This window comes from Aspergillus caelatus (genome assembly GCF_009193585.1).
Source record: "Aspergillus caelatus strain CBS 763.97 unplaced genomic scaffold BDV27scaffold_279, whole genome shotgun sequence".
Lineage (NCBI taxonomy): Eukaryota > Fungi > Ascomycota > Eurotiomycetes > Eurotiales > Aspergillaceae > Aspergillus > Aspergillus caelatus.
Genome location: NW_022475542.1, coordinates 31,368 through 45,655, shown reverse-complemented (window position 1 = coordinate 45,655; position 14,288 = coordinate 31,368). Strand labels below are relative to the sequence as shown.

Here is a 14,288-nt window from a genome sequence, read left to right as displayed (position 1 = left end):
AAAAAAAAAAAAAGAAAAGAAAGAAAGAAAGAAAAAGAAAAAGATAAAAGAATTTTCAACCATTCAGTGCTCGCCAAGGACAATCATGACTGATAGATCTTCCCGGTGATTGAAGTACGTTCGTTCGTTCGTTCGTTCGTTCGTTCGTAGGTTCTCCTACTCTTTTGCCAACAACCATCGGGGGGAATCCTTTTTGGGCCAGGGCATCCAGGTCGATCTGGGCCGACAATCATTGGCCTAATGACGCCCTGATAGGCCCGGAGATATGCACGTGCAGCGGTCTAAGAGACTTCATTTGTGGTTGGTTCTGGTGGGGTTCAATTCGAATCCCCTTACTGGCTCCAAAGTCCAGTTGGGCAGCTGAGTCAGTGACTTTTCCACCTGTCGGGAGAAATCGAAAATGATTATTCAGACAAATATTCTCCACCTACGACTACTAACTATGTTGTCATCCTGATCGAATTGATTACAACATCATCTGCTGGACATTCACCAGGTACATGGGGAGTACCTGATCCTCTCATATTAAACTTTTAGATTCTTGAAGTACCTCACATGTATCCTCCGGCACTTGCATCTCCCACAAAAGGTTAATATTCTAATGACTTTCCGGACTCTGCGGAATCCTACATAACTTGTGTACTTTGACTAAACCTGCCAAGGCGCGTCGGTATTTGCCAAGGGAGATTATTTGTTTTTATTTCAATCGCATAAGGAACCTCTTTATACGCACTTGACAATCACCTAGAGAATGGACAAGTTGACAAGTTTCTTTCGCGGATATTTATTTATTCATTTCTATTTACATAGGTCATCACCCGGAACTGACGAGGATCGTCTCCTGGAATCTCCCTGTTCACTCCGCCCGTGAAATATTTACCACCTGTCCAAGCCTCGGTTCTCGCCGCCGTGGGGGCGTGGGTGCTCGTCGAAGCGATTGCGGTCGTAGGCCGGGTGCGGTTCGTGCTCATTGGGGTTAAAGTGAGGACCCTTTCGTTCGTAGTGCTCTTCGTACATGCGCTGGGCGTTCTCCTCGGCCTGCTTCTTAGCTTTATGCTCGTCGATCGCATCCCTGCCCTTGGTCTCAACCAATCTCGTGACACCAGCACCGGCCAAGCCAGCAATTATTTCCTTGGCAGTGCTGTGCGAGACTTCTTTGCCTATGGTGGTTCCAGAAGCGTTAACAGGCGCTGTCACATGGAGCGGGAGGGAAAAGTCAACGACAGCCAGTGTTCACATACCTTGCTTGCGCTGGTGCTCATCAAAAGCCTTCATCGCGGCAAAAGAAGCGGCACCGGCAATGAGATCGTGAGAGAGGTGACCCTCGTTCTTCTCCGGCTCATACCCCTGCACCTGACGGTGAGCTTCCTCAGCTTCTCCTATAAAAGGGAGTTCTGTTAGCCATTGAAAGTCATGTGCAAACAACTACCCCGTCATTAAGAGAAGTTCGAATTCCGACAAGCAGGGGAATCCTTCAAAGCTCGCACGCCGAATAACTTGGATAAATTCGGTGAAATTTGACGAGGGGAAGAATGACTTACCCCAACCGAAAGGCATTGTGATATGGTATGTAAAAAACGTAAAAAGGGAGGAGATGGAGATGGATGAAATGAGCAGGATATTTTGCAGAGAATGATGAGAAGAATAGTCTGAGTAGCAGGGGGTGCGATACATCTTAATATACCTCGACACCCCCCCACTAAGCTGGCGTACTCTTCAGCTTATCGCTACCCCTCCATCTGCCTACGTTGCTCTCTGCCCCACCTATCTCATCTCATGAGGATCGGATTTCGGACCTGGGCGAGAAGGGAGGCAACCCATGCGATGGGCGGTGGACCAATCGAACAGGTCACATCCAGTGATCAGACGCAGAGACTGCCACGTTACCAAAAGCATAACAGCAGGTGCGGGATAGGAGGAGATCACTGATAGGAGTGTTTTGATGCGCGAGGATGTACATCAGCCACCGCCAAGACACCGAGATGAGGAGACGCTGGCGCTTAGCTTCCTCCGGTACCAGACTGTGGTTTTGTTGAATCCAACCACGGTATGGGTTTACTGGACATGATCCAGTTGTCGGGGCTCTTGGCAAAGAAGAGGGGCGTGGCTTGAAACGTAACAAAGATTGTAGTGGATCAAGGTCCTCATTTCCCTGCAGAGAATCCGTAAGGTAAGTAGCACCGAGCGCGTTTTGCTCGTTTCAATAGGATCCTGCCTTAGGCATCGAAAAATCAAAGGCGGCTACCCCGTACAAGCAGTACAAGGCTTCACATAGATGAGAGGAGATGGGGTTAACGGCGAAACCATTTCACCTTCTCATGAACAGAACACCGTAGGGACAATGGGACATACGTGTCTCCAGAGATAATGCAGCGCCGATCGAATGGGTCCACACTGGGTCGTGGCCCCTCAGCCTTACTCCTGGGCGCGTAGACTAAAAATACGGTCATCAGCCACTGAGCCACAAATTCCGGCAGCCGTAGAAGCCCGGTCGACCCGAGCCCTTCTTCCCCCTCTCCGCCAAGCTTCTCTTGTCCCAAGGCTTGTCGGCGACCTACGCCATATGCCAGGAGATCCGCGTCGGCAGTTTCAAACAACAGTGGGAAGGATAAATATCCTCGGAAAAGGATTCCATAATGCTTGAAAAACCACAAAGCAATCGAGAAGGTCAATCCTGGGTTACGCTCCTGTATTAGGAATGGGAGCAATTTGTTTCATTTCCTCAGCCCATGTTAGCGTTTCTTCCTTTTTTTGGCTCATTAAGTGGAGAGAGTGTCTGAAGGCACCCATTTGTTTGGGACAAGTGTAATATTTTCCCCACTTGAGAATATCAGGGGAGGGTCGAGTGAGTAAATCGGAGTAACAGAAATACCTTGTGGCCGAGGACCATCGAATGGCCTCCGACGTCGCGAGGAGTGGCGGTGAATATCAATAGTCAATGGGGAACTGTAGGCAGCCACGCAGCTTTCCTCCGTATTAGGAGCAAAAGTGGCTGAGGCTGAAGTGGGGACAACGAGGGTAGCCTGAGGTACTAACGAATTCACTAACCTAACAAAATACCAAGACTACGTACGCTTCCAGCAAGGGGGGGGTCCTTCTGTCATACATGTGAATATTGTCCTTGACATTCTTCTCCATCACGTTAAACTTGTCAACTTGAGCCTTGCCACTGTTACTTTTCGGGCACTGGAGCTCAAAAAGGTATATCTACGAATTTATTTCGTCATGGAATACCGCCCTGATAAGTTCTATAGCAACGGACGCTCACATCATCCTTATCTTTTTTTATCTTAGCGACAAACCAAAGTACGGCTCACCATGATCCGAGAACAAGAGAAGATTGCAAATTTTCCTCATCAAACAAGAATTGGAAATTATATTTCACATTGCAGCTTGTAGTGCCACCCTGCATTATATCATATGCAAGTGAACGGCTGCATGCCTCTCGCAGACATTGCAGGAAGAACTGCATCGGGTGGTTATCTTCCCGGCTGCCTTTAGGTGCCTCAGGCCAGACAGCTGGTGGCAACAGTGTTCTTGCAGGTGACGCATAAACAGTTGGTAAACGTGCTTGTTCTTTTATATACTCCGGGAGAAGAATGCATTAATAAACAAAGACCTTTCTAACAAAGCTCTGAGAGGTGAAGTGGTCCGTGTTTGAAACAATCTCTGGAGTCTGGCTTTCAAGTACATACACAGTACTCATTATCAGGTCTCTCCTCCTTTACTAGGATGCCCTTGAATGCCATCTACCATAATGTTTGGTTGAAGTCCCAGTGAAGCTTCCACGTGAGGGGGGATCTATTTAGACTTAGTGTCTAGTTAAACTATTGTATTTATCTAGACATTGCCTGATGTTTGTTTTCATCTAGAAACATTTCGGAAGAATCTGAGCTCTTGCAAGGCACGCTCTGTCACGTTTCCTGTTCCGGCTGTGACAGATAGAACTAATTTCACTTCGGTTCAGCCCGTGTCGAATTCAAGAGCTAAACTTATACTCAATATCCGCAGAACAGCTTCCCCACAAGCTCCGCGATGTTGTTTACTACAGTATAACCTCGATATAAGCAACTCTGGTATAGGGAATTTATCCCGTATAAGCAATTAAAATAGGGGTCCTAATTAATTCTCCATAAAAAAGTCCCTTAAAATCCCAATAAGAGGAAATTTCCATTAAGGTAGCTATCTGCGCAAAGCCATACCTACCTGTGAACTACATTAGTCTAGGTGGGTCGACATAATGACTAGTATATTTGACTTCCTATCTATTGATTGATCTACTGAATATCACATACCTTATTTGGGATTTGAAACATTCGATTTAACTAAGGATAGCAGTGATTATCAATGAACGAGTTTCTTTGTAGGTTAAGAGGTGATACATCCAATAATCTGATCGGACTAACATGATAAACTCTCTTTAGCTCAGGGTTCGATCCTTTTCTTCAGCTCGTATACCTAAAGAGGAAATGTTTCTTCAGAACTGGCCGAGTAGGGTGTATGTTAACAAGACCAAACTATCGAATTCCCTGTTCATGATCACCTATATGTTATGATATTTTATCCCAAAGCAGTGGCAATGAAATTCTAAGAACAATAGTTCGAAGATATTTTATACGGTCTCAGCCGAATTCAGAACCTCAGTATTCAACCACGAAGTTCGTTGATTAGCCCTTTAGAGGTCAATCACAAATGCTATATAAACCCCCAAGTGACCAGTGACCCTCAGTATAATTCTGTATACTACTCACTCAACCATTCTTCATTTCCCCCAATCAATCAAGCTACCACATCCTATAAACTGTCATCAACATGCGGTGGATATCCTCCTTTATCTCTTTTCTGGTCCTTTGAATCTCAGCCAGCAATGCACTGGTCGATAAGATGTGTATGGATAATATGGACGCAATCAGCCAGGTGGCAGGAAAACCAACTAGGCCCTGTGTTCAATGAACAGGTCTGAAAGTCGAAAAGCTTGCAGACCAAATTGTGGAGAAATGTACAAAGTCCAACCACAATTACTGCAATGTAGATGATCTTAAAGAGATCAAAGCATGTGCAATTTTGGAGGCCATTGGATGGGGAATGATGAACATGGATATGCTGAAATACACCGACAAAAAGAACTGTGAAAAGCTCGTCCCCTGCTTGAAGAATCCGAAAACTTGGGCGCCTGCCAAAGCGTTAGTAAAAGAATATGCCAAATATAAAAAGTCTGTCACTGACGTAGTCCCCGGATGATTTCTCCATTACTAGCACAATACAATAGGGCACATGCTTAAGCTGTTACAGCGCAAGACCTGAACGCAGTTCTAGTTTGTCTGATGGGTGACTACGGGTTTCGAGTTATTTGTGTATATTAATATAGGCTTCAAATGTTTAACAGTTTGGTTTTTAGGGCTATTGGGATATCTCGTCCCATCCTCTTATCTCCCTCACCCAAGCAAATTGAATAAAGCCCTGGGAGTACGCTATGTCTTAATTATGTATAGCGATTGTTTCCAGGACTGATTATTCTAGATAGCTACCCTCAGAGTGATGATTACTGTTTGGTAGTTGTTTCTTCAGCTGTAAGCTTCGCTGAGACTAGTTTTGAGCTTTATGGACCATATCAGAGCAATAATGTTGTCGATGATAACTGAAATATGACATACCTGGTTATCCTGGCTTTGTTCACACCCAGCTCAGATGATACCATTCTCCATATCGGCCAACAGATTGGCCTGTCAATGCGATTGTCTCAAGGGTTTGTGGAGAACTTGTCCCACAGGCACTGAAGATTCCTTTATTCGCTCCCTTATATTACAGGAAGGGTAGGGCCAAGGGATGTTCTGGTATTTTCTCCTTCTTGTTAGCGTAACTAGTATTTTTAGAATATTTTACGATCAAAGACTGTCTAGATATTCAAAAGACTGTATAAGCTATGCGGTTTGTTAAAAATGATGGATTATGGGCAACTAAATGCGAGGAGATTCATTCACCAGGAGGTAGAAGGTAAATAATACTATGATTAGTTGCTGTTTGAAGCTTTTACAGTAGTCTTCTGTCTCTAATCTGGATTATATCAACTTGTGGTCAAACATGTACGATGACCGTGTAGTCTATGGTAATATCCACAACTTGGATATATTCCAATCCTAAAAGCCGAAATGAAGATTTAGAGCACTGGACGAGGGAATTACGGTAAGAGGGGTGGAAGAGAATATATCGCGCGCACTACAACAGAAACACCATCCAACGAATGAAATCCTAGACGAAGGGACCACGCGGAATTTTTTGGCGAGGATCGCACTATATTGTATCAACCTTTATCGACGTAAACCCAATTTGTCTCTGCCTCTTCCTCCGATAACTCGCTTGTTAGTCCCTGAAGGTACAGTTGGCATAGTTCAGCATGTCTTTCTTGGACTTTGTCAAAGTCAAGCTGAGGCGGTACCCAGCCATCATCATCGGAATGCAACAGCTCCTGTGTATACAATTTCAATCCATGCCAATCCATGTACTGAGAAACCTCAAGCTTATGCTTGGACAGATCTTCGTCTGTGATCGGGAAAAGACAAGCCCCGGGGAGGTCCATTTCGCGCCAATTTCAGAAATCTGGATCAAGGAATCGCGGAGTGGAATTATCCCATTTTTCCACGTCATTTCGCAGGATGAGAACAGGTGTCGTATAGCCTAGTGGACTCGAGTCAGAGCATAATACGACGGAAGGTGGTTCTTGGTAGCATTTCGAAAGTAGAGCTTGATCCCTCTCCGTCACCGCAAAGGCCTGTTCATCTGGGTCCATTTCGTGAAAGCTTGGAGGAAGTTCTGGTTTTACAATCCCGGTTTCGTAGTTCTCAGGTGGGTCAAGGAAGGATGGCCACTGGGCTTGCATAAATGCGGGCATGACCGAGAGGAATTGCCAATCGATAATGCTCATTATATTCATTGGATCTCGGTCACAAATGTATATATTGCCCAAATGACGGTCACCGTGCCATAGTGTTGGTCGAGAAAAGGGTTTCACAATAGGATGCTCTGCTAGTTTCGGTATTGTTCCCATGGCAGCGTCCAAAATCCGAGTATGTTCGTCCTTGGAGCCGAAATGTGGCCCACGAGGAACGAGGGTGGAATTCTGTATGTGTGCAAGGCCACGACCGGCAAATGCAAGACCAAGGTCCGTGACATTCGTCCCTATAGTATCCTCCCTTAGTACTGATTCAACAATAAAGCCTAAAGGACGATGAACATGGACCTGAATAGTTACCGCTCTTAGATTGTGGAAACTATGACGCTTTATAGGCTGGCCCAAGGCAATACCATCGTTTACTGTGATGGATTCGCCTGAAGGTTGAGGGGCGGAATGTCGCATATACAAATTTTTTGTAGCCAGGAGACTCCGAAAATGCTAGCTGACCTTCCAGCCTGGCCAGGTTCCTAATAAGCTTGAAGCGTTGTAGCTGGTCCAAGTCACCCCAAACTTCAACTGTCTGCCGCCGGCTTTCTCCATGAGGATATACTCCGACCCAATGGGGCTCGAAGAGTCCGAACTCCATGCAATGACGTTGGAGACAGGTACAGCGCTATGAGATTTCACTATTGGACATAGGCACATTAGCAGCAAAAAGTTTCGATAGAAAAGTGGCAGGCCCACCATATTTCAAGAGAGCTACTTCAGACGCAGTGTTATACTCCATTAATACGATCCGAGGGAATGGCATTTTCGCAACGATCTCTTTTCCGTTCTCTGCTGTCATTAACATCACCTTGTTAAAGCCGCCCTCCATTTTGTCGATCTTGGAGATGGGTGAAGAGACAGAAGGCAAAAAAGAAGCTAGGCTGCAGAGGGCGTCAACATCAAAATTTGCATATCGCCTTGCTTTTTGGCTCGTCTCGTTGACCAGAAAGCGTCCGTTTGTGTATTCAAACAGCTGCTGATATTGGATAGGTTCTCCTGGAACCAGTCAGAAGTGTCTTTGAATTGATTCCTTGCTGTTGATCCCGAGGGGCTTACCTCGACAAGTGAAGCAAATGCTCCTGAAGAATGTTCTTGATGAAAGTGGAGCTTGAGCCAAAATCCTCGTCTGTATTGGGTGCATGTCTAAGTGTGTTATTGTCCAGATTGAATCGTCACTATTTTAGCACTGGGTTCCTAGTCAGGTGATATGGCTGAGCGAAGAATGCAGACGACATATATCTTGATAGCGAGCTGTTGATGATGAAGTCTTCTATAGAGAAGACGAGGTATTGCCGGATATATGCTGTATGGTCGTCAAGACCACAATCGTTAAACACCCTAGTAGTTGTTAGCTGAAGCTGAATATTCTCGTTTTACAATAGAACAATAAAATTTACATCACCGTCAATTATTTTTGGTTGAACAACATTCATCTGCTGGCAGGTGCACCATAGATGACATTGAAGCCATGCAGTTGTTCGCCTACCTAAATGGGCATGACAGGTATAGTTTCCGACATATAATGAGGGCGTAACCACTGTAATAAGGATGAATGTTAAGACAGTATGTTAAATAGTAGTCATATAATCTTGTGATGTATTATCAACAATATGAGCACGGAAATAATAAATCCATTAAAACACTATATAAACCAAACCATCTAATCATGAAACAAACCAAGCCTGTGTCACTTCTCTGATAGAGACATAAGACAAACATTAGATGAAGTGCTAAACTCAAACGTGATTGTGTATGAAACGCAGAACAATCTTCCATATCTATAACTTTTTCAGAAAATGAGTAGTCTATGTGTTCGAGCATGATGGCGTATCTGTCTTGAGCAAGACTGCAGGGAGTTAGGGAACTAAATTAGATTGGTCTATACCACCGGCTAGTACCAAGGAGCATCATGTACCTAGGTATATGTGTTCCTATAGTCGGGATAGAATCTGTCTCTCATGCTCTGGTATCGCATCCACACGGCGAGGCGGTGTTTCGATCGCCTTCACGAATTGCCGGGTGTACTCTTCCTCTCCTAGAGGTCTTGCATCCATTTCCCCGGATATCTCCTGGACGACCTTCTGCGCCGATTCCATGGCACCAGAGATCCACGTATGATGTCGGCTTAAATGCTCACCAGCAAAGTGGATGTTCCCCTCTGGCTTCGCGGCCACACGATGGAAGCGACTAAACTGGCCAGGGAGAAACATTGCATCACCTGTCACATATTCATTGCTCCAGCAGATGTCGAAGGAATCCACATACTGGCTATAAATATCAACACCCGTGTCCGCGAAGAAGCGCTGCAGGTCATGCAGCGCCAGTCTGACACGTTGGTCGCGCGGGACCGACTGGATTCGGTATGCGTCGTTCATCCAGCAATAGAGCAGAAGGACTCCCGATCCAGAGGTACCCAGATCGTTGGACGGATAGACAATCCATCTGAACCGAAGGTCGGTGGCGCTTTGGCCTCCGAACGATGGGGCACTGAGCTGTTCCCAGAATCGCGTCCGGAAGTGTAGCCCGATCTTATATAATGGTTCGAAGTGGGCGCTGCGAATTGCTTGCTCCTTCATGAAGCTCCAGGTTGGGCGTTCCCGGATGCCCTGAAGGGCGGCTGGGGGGATGGCCAGGACGACTTTGTCGAAGGTACCAGTGAAAGGGATGGGTCCATGCGCATGAAGGGTGATACGGCCATCGGGGTTCTCAACAAGACGGTCGACAGGAGAGTTAGTGTGGATTTTCTGTAGACCCACAAGCTTGGCTGCCCCTTGCGTAAGACGGGACATGCCATGACCAACAGTAAACCACTCGCGAACATTAAAGTCTAAATTCTGCATGATGATCTCGACAAAGCTTAGGTCATACTGATTAGTTTGACTCGTCATCAGCTCGACAAAGTCAATCACCTCGTGTGGCCATTGCTGGACCAATGCGAGATAGCTCCGGAAAGAAAGCGTGTCGTACTTCATGATCTCGGCAAAACCCTGGTCGAAGTCTCTCTCTAAGAGTTTCAGCCATGGCGTGACAACCTCACCCAGGAGCTCCCGCGCAGACTTTGCTCGGTAGGGTTGGGGAATTCCTAGGCGAGATCCATGCTCAATGTCACTGAGGCCTGCTTTGTGGCCGTGGACGTATGCGATGTTATTCTCGTGCTCGATTATGTATGGAATGAGCTCGACTTTATCCTCGGGCTTGCCGTATGTGTTCAGAAATTGCACAAAGTGAAAGACACGATCATGTAGCGAGGAACGGGGAATTCGCATAGCTCCCGCTTCAAAGTAAACATCCTCGCCCTCGTTGAGCGGTTGAAATCGATGGGTGTAAATTCGGCCTCCTATCCTAGAAGTGGCTTCGAATACCGTGACATTATGTCCCTGCCGTTGAAGAGACAGTGCAATATAGAGACCAGAGATTCCAGCTCCGACAATACCCACATTCATGATGATTAGCAGAGAGTATAAAAGAGAGGTAGCCAACCTAGGTGGGAGGATAACTTAGGAAGATTTAGATGGTGGACAAGCACAGAAAATTCCCCATTTCTGAGTTCACCCACAAATTATATATGGTAGTTACAGGTGGAGGACTTTTAATTATGGGATCATACCAACAGAGAGTTACGAATATTCATCGGTCGATCCGATGCAAGCCAGCAGACCGACTTTCTTTCGTGTATTGTGATGGACGCGTCAATAGTCTCATATTGTAGGCCATTGAGAATACATTGTTGAAAGACCCAGGCTGTGTGGCATATGATTGAGAGAGCCTGAGGCTGCACGTTCTTCCCAAATGCAAGGCGAGCAAATCCACGTAAGTTCAGCTTACCCACTTGCTCATTGCCTCCTCCTGTCAAACAACCTCCCTGCCACCAAGGTATACTGAAACATGTCTGTCCATACATTAGGTATTTGGCTTCCTTACGTCGGTGGTTAATTGGAGGAACAGGTCATAGTGGGAAATACCTAATATACTCTAGAGGGTACTTCTGCTAGTAAGAATAGCGATGGCAATATCCAACTCCTGGACTAGCCACTAGTTCCACATTTCTCTTAGGAGGACGCTCCTGATCTTCCTGGGGGAATAATTACCTATCCCTGAAGGACCCGGACTCTTCCAGATGTGTCCAGACAAATAATTCGTATGTAGGCAGAGCTACATATTTTCCGAGTCCATATGATCTCGGGTCAATTCGGACCTTAGAAATAGGTAATAGTCTCACAGGTGACCGGAAATTTATAACGGGTCCAATAATTGACCCATACTATAGACATACTATTAGGATCGGTACCTGCCTATCCGAGCTGTCGCTTTATTGGACTTCTATCAAGGGACGTCCGTAGTGGCACCTTGAAGAAATACTAGCTTAATCTATTAATACACAATGTGTAGTACATACGTCCGGTGTTGGTTAAATCGCTGGCCCAGCCCTTAGCTGAGCTGCATATGTCCGCGTCTAATTCTATCCTCGGGCAGCTGGAGGAGACTTGGATCGACATTGCCTGCATTTTCAGCTGCTTTTGGTCCAGAAACTTTCTTCCTTCGACAGCGTTCTAGCGCTATTGCGTATGCAGGATTGCATTCCGAGTTTAGTTTTCATTGTGAATTACAAGTTATTTTACGGTAGATCACTGTGGACCTGGCTACGGGAACACACATTCGTCTACTCCCATGGATCCGCGGCTGTCTTCTGATGATATTTGCTCCGGGCCCGAATGCCTGGTCCATACCGATAGAACATCCACGGTAGCGGTGTCATCGCCAGGGAGACGAAACCTAGGACACTGGTAGCCCATGAAACCCCCAGACCCTTGTACATGTCTTGAGCGAAGAGCGGGAACACAGCACCAAAAATGGATCGCAAGACGCCATTGGCAGCCAGGGCACTGGCACCGTAGGGTCCATAACAGTCTGTCAGGTAAGCCATAATGCCCAAGAAGAGAGGGATGATCGAGAACCCAAATGGGGCTCCCGCGATGATCCCGCAGATCCAGTGGGTCGGAGGTTTTGCGGTCCAGCCGAACCAGAACAGACTGATGGGGATGAGCCAGGCGAGGATGATTAGATGGGGCAGGCGGGCCTCTGGCTGGGGTCCGAGGCGGAGCACAAAGTGGCGGTGGATCACATTGATGTAAGGAGAACCTATGGTTGCTAAGGTCATGCCGACGCCGATCCCGAGAAATGAGAGTCCGGCCATTCCGGCACTCCAGTCTCGTGTCTCTTTGTAGACAATCGGGTAGGCGGTAAAATCCAGATAGAGGATGCCGTAGATGAAGGCCATGTACAGAGAAAGCAGGAAGAGGATGGGCTCAGTACAGAGCATGAGCCATGGACGTGTCAGACTGCTGCGCAGCTGCTGGCAGACCTCGGGTTGTCCAATCTCATTCTCACGGCCCAGACGCCGGGCCTTGTCGTATAGAAGCTTGGTTGGATACGTCTCGGGCAGGAAGAACAAGACAGCAACGTAGACTACGCCGCTGAGGATGAGCACCACCCAGAAATTCCAGCGCCAGGGCGCGTATTGCGAGATGAACCCACCCACCACTGGGGCAAAAACAGGGCCTAGGAAGCTAGCAGCAGAGAAGCAGGCCATGGGCACAGAGCGATTACTCTGCGGCCAGAGGTCGGTGATGGAGCCCCCGGAGTTGCTGACGGTAGGAGAACCGAAGAAGCCTGCGAAAAAGCGGAAGATGATGAGAGAGGTGATGTTCGGAGCTAATGCACAGCCGATCTGAAAGGCTACAAACAGGCCCATTGTCAAGCGAAAGATTTGCGTCCGGCCCCTAAAATGGTTAACGGATTAGCACTGTTAGGGAGGTGTCGGGCATTGGTGCCCTATGGTGTGGGGGGAAGAAGGAAAGAAACCAAGCCTACCAGATCTCAGAGAGCGGCGCAAACAATAGAGATCCAAACCCGAAGCCTAGAAGAAAGGTCGTCACTCCCAAGGTCGCCACAATCTGCGAGCATCCCAAATCTTGCATAATATCCGGGAGGGCAGCGGTGTAGATGCTGGAGCACCAGGCCACGGTCGCCGTCATCATCACCACGATGCTGGTGCAGACCCCTACTTGTCATCGTTTGTTAGCTGCCCTATCATTCGCTCAATACGAGCACTATACGGACGCGCGCGGCTTTCTTACACTTCTTAGTTGTGGGCCATGTCTTCGGATTTTCTTTCACATCCAACACAATGTGGTCTCCCGTGGGAAACATTGCATCGGCAGATGCAGGCTTTGGTTGCTCTTCGACTGTATTCATGTCTCCCGTATTCACCATTTGCTTCAGAGTGAGAAGTGAGAGTTAGTGTAAGCGTTCAGTTATAAATACCGGGCCATGATTGTCTCAGGGCCGCCACCCAGGGCCAATCGAGCCACCAAGATGGTGTTGGTGACAAAGGGTTAAAGCATCCTGGGTTGTAATGATTATTAATCGATAGGGATGGGCAATTCGGGTTCTTCTGAATGCGTATAGATTAATAACGATAGCCATGGCCCAAATATTCTTTGATTGGCCCATGGCTTATAGAATCCACTCGTACCGATCTCCCATTATGCTTACTATGTATCTATGAAAAGCATTGACATGATCCCTATTAGTCTCGTAGCCACCCTCAATGGGCCCCCCTTTCACAGGAGCAAGGCATAGGTGGTGACCGGGAAGATCCGAATCACCTAATGCTAGCATTGTGTACTCCGCAGTAGTTTCTTTAATTTGAGCCGAAATATCGGGAGCAGTGGGTACCGGGTTTCATTGAGCTGACAAATATAAGTGGTGATATCACGACATCCATGGGAATGAGCCCCTATGCAACATCCGCATAGTACATTGAAGACTAGTGGAGCCAGCTGCATTTAGAACCAGTTAAGAGACCATGCCAGGGAGACTAGTCGCTGATCTGTTCTTCAATGCCTGTTGACGCGTCGCTACTCGATGCATACCCTTGCCACCTCCAAATTCATATAAGGAGAATACTCGTTGAGAATATTCCTTGCCAGGAATTATATCATATGCTTTGACGCTTGCGCGATGAAGCCTTGTCCCAAAATGGAAATTCCGAAGATCGATCCCCAGGGCTTCGCATCTCGTAAGCAAGGGAAGATGCGGACCCTAAAAAGGCCCGGCATGCATGTCAGAAGCAAGGAATATGCAATAATATACCGCACGCCATCGGCTCACTTTCCTAGATCTTCGAAGTCGGACGAATTGTGGCTACCGAGTGGTTATAAATATATCGATCGATCGACAACACAGTACACAATACTGAAGGGCAGAGTCAAAATCATGATGTTCCTTGAGTCAATTTCAACTTCAAAATGGTGTGATCTATCGATCTTTCGATGACTGATTTACC

At 46.9% G+C, this 14,288-nt stretch overlaps 3 protein-coding genes across 3 annotated transcripts; all 3 read right to left on the bottom strand.

The window, feature by feature from the left end:
• Positions 1-876: 876 nt before the first annotated feature.
• On the bottom strand, positions 877-1,557 carry BDV27DRAFT_162884 (DUF3759 domain-containing protein; the record flags this gene model as incomplete). Its single annotated transcript, XM_032073462.1, has 3 exons — positions 877-1,160; positions 1,242-1,379; positions 1,542-1,557. The coding sequence occupies 3 exons, from the start codon at positions 1,555-1,557 to the stop codon at positions 877-879; spliced, it is 438 nt and encodes a 145-aa protein (XP_031922276.1).
• A 4,744-nt stretch (positions 1,558-6,301) lies between these two features.
• BDV27DRAFT_149801 (uncharacterized protein) lies at positions 6,302-8,081 on the bottom strand (the record flags this gene model as incomplete). Its single annotated transcript, XM_032071120.1, has 6 exons — positions 6,302-6,523; positions 6,704-7,176; positions 7,313-7,427; positions 7,457-7,565; positions 7,675-7,936; positions 7,997-8,081. The coding sequence occupies 6 exons, from the start codon at positions 8,079-8,081 to the stop codon at positions 6,302-6,304; spliced, it is 1,266 nt and encodes a 421-aa protein (XP_031922275.1).
• A 790-nt stretch (positions 8,082-8,871) lies between these two features.
• Positions 8,872-12,975, bottom strand: BDV27DRAFT_149800 (major facilitator superfamily domain-containing protein; the record flags this gene model as incomplete). Its single annotated transcript, XM_032071119.1, has 5 exons — positions 8,872-10,361; positions 10,766-10,818; positions 11,300-11,377; positions 11,668-12,720; positions 12,812-12,975. 5 exons carry the CDS (start codon positions 12,973-12,975, stop codon positions 8,872-8,874), a joined length of 2,838 nt encoding a protein of 945 aa, XP_031922274.1.
• Positions 12,976-14,288: the final 1,313 nt, after the last annotated feature.